At 44.5% G+C, this 8,604-nt stretch overlaps 1 protein-coding gene across 1 annotated transcript; it reads right to left on the bottom strand.

Annotated features, from left to right (window-relative positions):
* Nucleotides 1-5,179: 5,179 nt before the first annotated feature.
* Nucleotides 5,180-7,500, bottom strand: LOC119161713 (uncharacterized). Its single transcript, XM_037414238.2, has 4 exons — nt 7,263-7,500; nt 6,563-6,588; nt 6,138-6,203; nt 5,180-5,454 (listed from the first exon to the last, which is right to left on the bottom strand). Exons 1-4 carry the CDS (start codon nt 7,303-7,305, stop codon nt 5,245-5,247), a joined length of 345 nt encoding a protein of 114 aa, XP_037270135.2. The 5' UTR covers nt 7,306-7,500; the 3' UTR covers nt 5,180-5,244.
* Between the last annotated feature and the right edge of the window lie 1,104 nt (nt 7,501-8,604).

The following is an 8,604-nucleotide window of genomic DNA, read 5'->3' as shown; positions in this document are numbered from 1 at the left end:
ACAGACAATAATGCCAAGAAATGAATAGGGGAAGTTATTAGAACAAATGTAATGTAAATAAGAAGAAAGAAAAGTGGGTGAAAAAATAACCAGCTGAGAGCAGGAATCAAACGTACGACCTTCGAATAACACGTCCGATGCAACATTCGAAGGTCGTAGGTTCGATTCCTGCTCACGGCTGCTTATTTTTTCACCCACTTTTCTTTCTTCTTATTTACGTTACATTTGTTCTAATAACTTCCTCTATACATTCCTTGGCATTATTGTCTGTTATGTGTGATTGATTGATTTGTGGGGTTTAACGTCCCAAAACCACCATTTGATTATGAGGGACGCCGTAGTGGAGGGCTCCGGAAATTTTGACTACCTGGGGTTCTTAACCTGCGTCTGTTATGTCTCATTAATATTGTGTCAAAACACGGGAAAACGAGCGCTTACGTATACACCTCTTTCCCTTATATATATATATATATATATATATATATATATATATATATATATATATATATATATATATATATATATATATATATATATGAGATCTAACAGACAGTAATGCTAAGTAGTGTACAGGGGAAGTCATTAGAACCAATGTGATGTAGATAAGAAGAAAGAAAAGTGGATGAAAAAATAACCAGCCGTGAGCAGGAAACGAACCTACGACCTTCGAATAACGCTTTCGATGCTCTAACCACTGAGCTACCACAGTGGCCTTCCCTCCATCCACTTTTTTGGGTTTATATGTGAGTTTAGAAGTAGGAGTGACAGTCAGCGCCCTCTATAAGCCAAGCGACGAGTGTGAAAACACTCTTTTATGCGCATGTTTGGCGTCACTATATATATATATATATATATATATATATATATATATATATATATAGACAGGCATGGTGGTTGAGGGGCCGTAGCGTTGCAAGTAGTCAAGTACATCCTCCGTGAGCGGTCACAACGGGGTTTATTTCGATGTTGCGGCCTAGAGTCTGGCCTTCATCAGGATTGAGGGTACGGTTTGTTGGTGCTCAACTTTATACAATCTTAAATCAGAGGGGGAGAAAAAGAAAGAGGAAAAAACGAAAGAAAGAAAGAAGAAAAAAGAAGATTATAAGGTGGACTCCCCCGGGCGCCCCCTTTCACTCTTCCTTTCCCTTCCCCCTCCATCTCTCTACCTTTTCTTCTTTTCACCTTTAGGATGTCTGCTCTCTGTGTATCCTTCCTTTCACTAACGCATTGTTCCCGACCAGATGGCGCCTCCTGGCTCTGGCGGTTCAGGTATTCAGCTACTTGTACATGAAGAATGTCAATATAATATGGAGGAAGCGAACCAGAAAATTGACTGGGAAATACTTAGAAAACAGCATGGGGCCAAACCAAAAAGTATATTGGTTAAGAAAAAGGTGAAGGAAGCTGAGACTGATAAGTGTAGAGTTGGCATGATTAAGAAGCCAGCACTACAGATCTATCAAACTTTTAAGTAGGAAATTGCCAAGGAAAGGATCTATGATAATACTCGGGGTGTTTCTCTACTGTTTGAGGTCAGGACGGGAGTATTGCGAACCAAGACTTACCGGGCCAAATGCGAAGGGGTAGACACGGTATGCAGTGCATGTGGAGAAGAAGAGGAAACTGTCGAACACTTGATAATGTTCTGTAAAGGGCTTCGCCCTATAGTTCAGGATGATGGCGCAGAGTTTTTCAAAGCACTGGGGTTCGGGGACAGGGAGGGCAAAGAAAAGACTTTAAGCGGGTAGAACTAACAAGAAGGAGGTTATCTGATTGGTGGCTAAAGTCAAGGCACGAGTGAAAGTTAGACCCTTCACTGCAAAGTACGAGTCTTCAACCTCACTACTTAAAGGAAAAAATAAATAAATCTACTGTTTGGTTCACTAAGTATTACGGCTTGGTGGCGTTATCCACCACCCGATCTAAAGGGTACAGTCATATCAATCCATTCATCCATCCATCGTTAGGTTTGGGGGAAAAAGAGCTTTTTTAGGAAGTTTAAGTCTTTAACTACTCAGCGCCCCGTCGACATCTCGTCGTATAGAAAGAGGGGCGCCGCCTATTGCCGCAGAGGCTGGCAAGCGAATGCAATAGCAAGTCTTGCCCGCTTCTGGATTACGCGTGCTGTAGGGGCCCCCCGACTGTGCACAGGGTTGCTGTTGGGCATGTCATGTTTGGCACAATTGATTGGATAGTGAGGTAAAAACAGAAACAGACGACAGCTGTACTTAGGAAGAGTAGTTACACTTGGAATTATTTTGAGTGGTCCAGTGCCCTTCGCAGCTGCAGTGCCGCGCAGTCATCAATTTTCTCATTATTGCCGTTATTGTTTTCAAATGCTTTAATTGTTGCGAGTGTACCCAGATTCTCATTTATTCCTGTATTGAGGGTGTTAAATCGGTGAATAAGGTTTGACTCTCGTTGTTCACGTTCTCGGTTTGATTTAAATCCCGTCTCTAAAGAGCGTTACTGATAGTTTCTCGAATGCATGGTCGGGAAGATTGAGATGTTTTGGTAGGAGTAGATTTGGGGCTGATTTTGCATGGGCTCTGTAATTATTGAAGCGAATCCTAAATGGCGTTACTGTTCGTCCAATGTACTGCTTACTGCACACGTTGCATTCGAGTAGGTATATCACATTAGAGGAATCGCATGTAAGGTTTCCTCGTATATTATTCGAAAACATGGATTGTGTGCTGGTTGCTTTGTGTGTTTCTCGCATCTCCTTACATCGTGGCTTTAAACAAGGTCGGCATGAATTATTGGGGGGTGATGTATTAATTTGAGAGTGGACAAGTGTGTCTTTGAGGTTACGTGGTCTTCGGTAAACGACGCCAGGAGCGGATGGGAATGCGCGTTTCAGACGTTCACTTTGTTCCAGAATGTTGTAATGTCGTTTAAGGATTTTGTTTACATTAGGGAAATTTGTACTGCAAGTTAAGCAGAGGTTTGTTCGTTGTGAGTCTTCTTGCGGTGGTCACTGTATAACAGTGGTTTCAAGGAACTTTGTTAAAGAAACTCTGATTTTAGCTTTCCCATAAATATGTTGGCATAATTGGGTTCCATTTTGGTGCCCATAGCGGTCCCGTTGATTTGTCGAAAATACTCTTGCTTAAATTCGGATGAATTTATTTAGAGGACCATCCTCGTCAAAGTTGCGATAGCAGAGAAATCTGGGGTGTTAGATTGTCTATGGTCTGTGTACATGTTTTGTAATGCAGCTATGCCGTCATCGTGAGGAATATTTGTATACAATGAAGAGACATAAAGAGTAACCAAGTACGAGATTTCCGGCACACACAGACCTGCAATGTCTCGAAGAAAATGTGGTGTCTTTTATGTACGACGCGAGGGTGCATGGAATGTGGTTTACAAGTTTGTCCACGTACCCTGATATGGGTTTGGTTATTGAATTGAAGCCCGATATGATTGGTCCACCTGGGTTACGGGGTTAATGAATTTTTTCGAGGATGTAGAAGCGAGCTGGATGAGGGTATGCTGATCGCACCAGTTTGCGAACAGCAACCCTGTGCACAGTCGTGAGGCCCCTACTGCACGCGTGATCCAGAAGCGGGCAAGAATTGCCATTGCACCCACTTGCCAGCCTCTGCGGCAATACTCGGCGCCCCTCTTTCAACGACGAGATGTCGACGGGCGCTGAGTAGTTAAATGCTTAAACTTCTTAAAAAAGCTCTTTCCCCCCCCCCCCCCCCACCAAACCGCCAGAGCCAGGGTGCGCCATCTGGTCGGGAACAATGCGTTAGTGAAAGGAAGGATACACAGACCGCAGACATCCTAAAGGTGAAAAGGAGAAAAGAGATAGAGAGATGGAGGGTGAAGGAAGAGTGAAAGGGGGCGCCCGGGGCAGTCCACCTTATCTTCTCCTTTTTTTCCTTTTCTTTCTTTTTCTCTTCTTTTCTCCTTTTTTTCTTCTTTTTTTCTTCCGTGTTTTTCCTCTATTTCTCTCTCCTGCTCTGATTCAAGATTGTGTAAAGCTGAGCCCTAACAAACTGTACCCTCATTCCTGATGAAGGCCAGACTCTAGGCCAAAACGTCGATATAAACCACGTTGTGACCGCTCACGGAGAATCTACGGGACTGTATATATATATATATATATATATATATATATATATATATATATATATATATATATATATATATATATATATATATGTATATATATATATATATATATATATATATATATATATATATATATATATATATATATATATATATATATCCTAACTAAGTGTATTATGCTGTAAATTATTATCTATGTACCTTCAAGATACTGACGCTCTGTTTCAGCATAAATAAAATAAAATATCACGCCGGAAATATAGCACAAGGTTATTATTGGTTATGTTCATGTTGAAGAAACAAAAATTGTACTTTTCACGTGGTATCATACGGTAGTTTTGGAACCTTAAACTCCAGATATTATTATTCTTTTTTTCCCCGTTGTTCCCAAAAAGTACCGCGCGGAAAGACTTGTCGAAAGTGGTAGCGTCTGGAGTCCAGAAAAGTGAGCATACACTGAAAAACGAAGTTAAACGAAGGCGAACTTATTATGTAGGAGATTCAATTCATCCATAGTACGGTATATCTTGCTCTTTTTTAGCGTCTAGTTAATACAAATAGGAAGAACAAGTGGTGTACTCAGTTGTGTACATAGCGTGTCAAAATGTTAGCGTTCCGGGTTTGTTCACCTCGAAAGCCGTGCATCTCGAGAATTAGTGACATATGGTGCACTCCTTCAATGATGAAGAGAACGCTTAGATAGACACTTTGCGTGGGTAGCCTGAAGGCTAAGTGGTGGTTAGGGCCTGGCGCTTCATTGCATGCGTGTTCATTTCAAATCAATCATTTTACAAATACTGTTTTACGTCCCCAAACCACGATATGATTAAAGACGGTGTAGTAGAGGGCTCCGGAAATACGGGCCATCTGGTATTTTCAACGTACACTGACATCACACCTGTATATGGGCCTCTACCTCTTCACCTCCATCAAAATGTGACTACCACTCCCGAGATCGAACATGAAACCTTTGGATCAGCATCCGAGCACTATATAGCCACTGATGCACCGAGGTGGACTTTCAATATCGATGAGTTGAAGGTTTCAAGTCATCGAAGTATTATGAAGAATGAATGAAAGAGGTTAACAATGCTTTAGGCTGATGAAGACATGTGTATTTCGAGAATGAATGGCACGCAAGTGACAATACGCAGACGTTTATCCGCGGTGGCGTCCTCCTAAGGGGATCTTGACGCCCACTCCCACTTGACCCTGGCCGTGGCTGCCAGTGGCTGGGTGCCTCTGGTGGGAACCCTCTCCCCAGATGGAGATGGTGGGTCCACGGTTGGGTCGGTAAATATCGTGGTGGATGCTGCCGCTCACGCTATGCTGGGACCCGGAGCCGCCTCCTTGCACATCGATCCGAGTCTGCGCAATATACGAGAATGCAATCGTTTCGGATTGAAGCACCGCGCCGCTATTTTTGCTTGTCCCTCTATGAACTTCACGAGAACGCAAAGCACAGTATAAGAAAACTATGCACAATCCTTGTGTATGCCTACTTCAGCCATGATGATGACGACGGTTGGTGGTAATGGCAAATGAAAGCTGAAGGCAATAGCTGCTGTGTGTTGCATATAAATGCCGGTATTGTGTACGAACGGACAGCCTTTTTAGCCATACGGCAGCGTGTTCTCGCTGAAGCACGAGCGTGACGCCATTATTTCTAAGTAACCGCTAAGTATTTGAAGACATGAAAAATTCTGGAAGATAAGGTGTCGCTAGAGCTAATATTTCGGCAAGCGGTCTCTTGTAGAAGCAGTTTTGAGGATGCTGCTGCCTTAAAGAGTACAAGGCTACCTGTCCAAAGGGTGGTTACAGCAACACCGTGTGTTCAAGGAAGTTCCATCTCCTCAAGCTTTATGTTGCTTTGAACTTCTGTTTCATTTGCGAAGTGTTTGCGCAGATTCAAGGTGTGGAGTACCAATGAAGCACTGTTAGTTTAGAATAGATAGCGGGAAGGGTGAAGAGGAAGAGCTGAAGCAAACACTTCAGGGGTACTTCAGGCAGAAAAATATTAACAAATGCGGGTGCAACTGCTCATTGCGTACCCTTGGTGGTTGTGGAACCTTGGGCAGGTCAATGCGTGGTGGTGGTACTCTAATCGTACCAGGCCTCTGTAACAAAAAAGTGTGTCAGGTCGTTTGTCTTCGCCCCACCACCCCGTAATCAGGTGAGCAGAAGAGGTGATGGCATGGCTTTACTTTACACAATTCGTTCAGAATCAAAGAACCAACACATCCGAAATAAGACTAGCAGCACTCCTAATTGAAGTGGAAGTCACCAAAAAAGTACATTGTCGGTCACATTGTTTCAACGTGTCATGCAGGGCCTTTCTCGCTGAAATATAACGATATTTAGGCCAATATTCATATGTCTACATTTGCTACCACGCTACTGATCAATTTTTATTTATGTTAAGTAACGCTTTATATTTTTCTAGATGTGCAAAATTCATGTGAGAAAGGTTGCTTACGTGTTGTGCGTTGATGAGGACAACCACTGAAAAGAAGAGAAAAAAATGTATACTGTTTAACAGAGTGTTATAAAATACGTGGTTCAAGGCATCATGCACATGTCTGCATATCTGTCCAGTTATCACGAGAAGACAATTATATGTTCACGCACACTTATATGTCTCGGTTAACTGACCTTCCAGCATTTTGTTTTCAGGGTGTCTGCCATGGTGGCTACGCAGTTAAGGTGCTGCTAAAGAACGCGGGTTCAATTTCCTACGCCACTGTAGCTGCTTTTGCTGGGGCCAAAGTGCAAAAAACGCCGATGTAGTTGCTGCGTTATTCATTATTGACTCGCTCTTTCAGCCAGTAAAATCCAATAATTTATTATTTTAGAGCTTGTCAAAACACTGCATGGCAAAATGCACGCGAAGTACACTTCCTTACAAAAGAAAACGAGGCATATGAGGAAAAACAAACAAACAAATATCCTGCCATTTCACTCATGCTTCACGAAGAGAAAAAAGTTGGCGTTTCTATAATAGTCTATCGAATAGGATTACTGAATATTGATATTGCACGAATACGTAAAACTCAATTAGGAGCGCGATTTCCTAAATACCACAAGCGTTATCGCTTGAATCGCGTACGCAAACGAACGGGTTATGCTTCGGAAGTTTGTGAATACAGGTGGCTGACGACATCGAAGTTTTTTCTCACCCGACAAGATGAGCAAGCAGAGCAGGACAATTCTCGAAGACATGGCGCTGTCTGGAATTGAGCTAGCACTGGTTGCACCCTCTGCTGTTTCAGCAAAAGAAAGTCAGACACGGGTTCTACTCAGCCGCCGTGGCTTATAAGAGCCCCACGGGGCCGGGATGAAACGAGAGTGAGCGCGATCGGCCCGCGCTATCTGTTAGAACCTTGCACGCCGCGGGTATTTCCTGGACGGCACGTGTTGCACAGTGTGATGGTGTAATGTGGGCCCAGGATCCGGAATAAATCAACCGGCAGTCAGGTGACTCTGTACACACAACACAGACTTTAACACAACCGATAACTCTTACAATTCACACACAACACACTATAGCGTTCCTTATTTACATGCCAAACGTCCTACACGCCTCGGCACACGAACTGTCCTACTCGCCGTTATGACTGTTGCCGCTGCGGCGAGGTCGGTCGTCACCGGTGTTCCTTGTGCAGTCACGCTGCCTTGACCGTGGTGAGGTGGTGGTGGTGGTGATGGTGGTGCTGCAGGCCGGTAGATCACCAGGCCACTGCAGTGCAGGTTAATGGCCCGTCGCCAACATGAGCCGCGGCCACCTCGTGCCACCACTCGGGCCCCAGGACCTCAGGCCACGAACAGACTATGCTGCCGGTCCCCGTGTCAGCGCCGGCCACAGAGCGGGAAGCCAGCTCACCAGGTCCGCAAGGCTGCCGGACACCTGGTTGAGTGACGCAGCCCGAAGCAGGAAGCCAGCTCACCAGGTCCGCAAGGCTGCCGGACGCCTGGTTCAGCGATGTCGCGACCCGAACCACCGACCAGCAGCTGCCGTTCCAACTGTGTCACGCTCCAACTGCTCGCGCGAAGACGAAGCGCTTCCTTTTCCTCGTATTCGCCTCCAAGGCGTACCGCAGAGCAGAACTGCCGTTCCCTCTTCGCCCCGTCACGGGCCACACAATCCACATCATCACACCACCCTCCACTTAAGATAGTTGTGAGCAACTATTCCACTCCACGCCAGGCGGTGAGTAGGCAAAAGTGCAGGCGCGTTTGTAAAGAGGGAATAAGTTCACACGAATCCGAATGGTTGTGATCCACAGAGCACGTAATGAAAAAAACACACATGAAAAACACACTAGTGGAGAAAGATTAGAGCGATTCAGATGCGACTTAAGTAGTCCGCTCCTACATTGTCTGAGCCTTTTATGTATTCTACGGCAAAGCTGTACTCTTGCATTAGTAAGCTCCATCGTAACACTCGATTATTGACGTGTTTGGCTGACTGCAAGTACCGGAGTGGCTGGTGGTCGCACTGAATAATGAAGGGTTTGCCGC

Source organism: Rhipicephalus microplus, chromosome X, assembly GCF_043290135.1.
Source record: "Rhipicephalus microplus isolate Deutch F79 chromosome X, USDA_Rmic, whole genome shotgun sequence".
NCBI lineage: Eukaryota > Metazoa > Arthropoda > Arachnida > Ixodida > Ixodidae > Rhipicephalus > Rhipicephalus microplus.
This window is presented reverse-complemented; position numbering and strand designations above follow the sequence as displayed.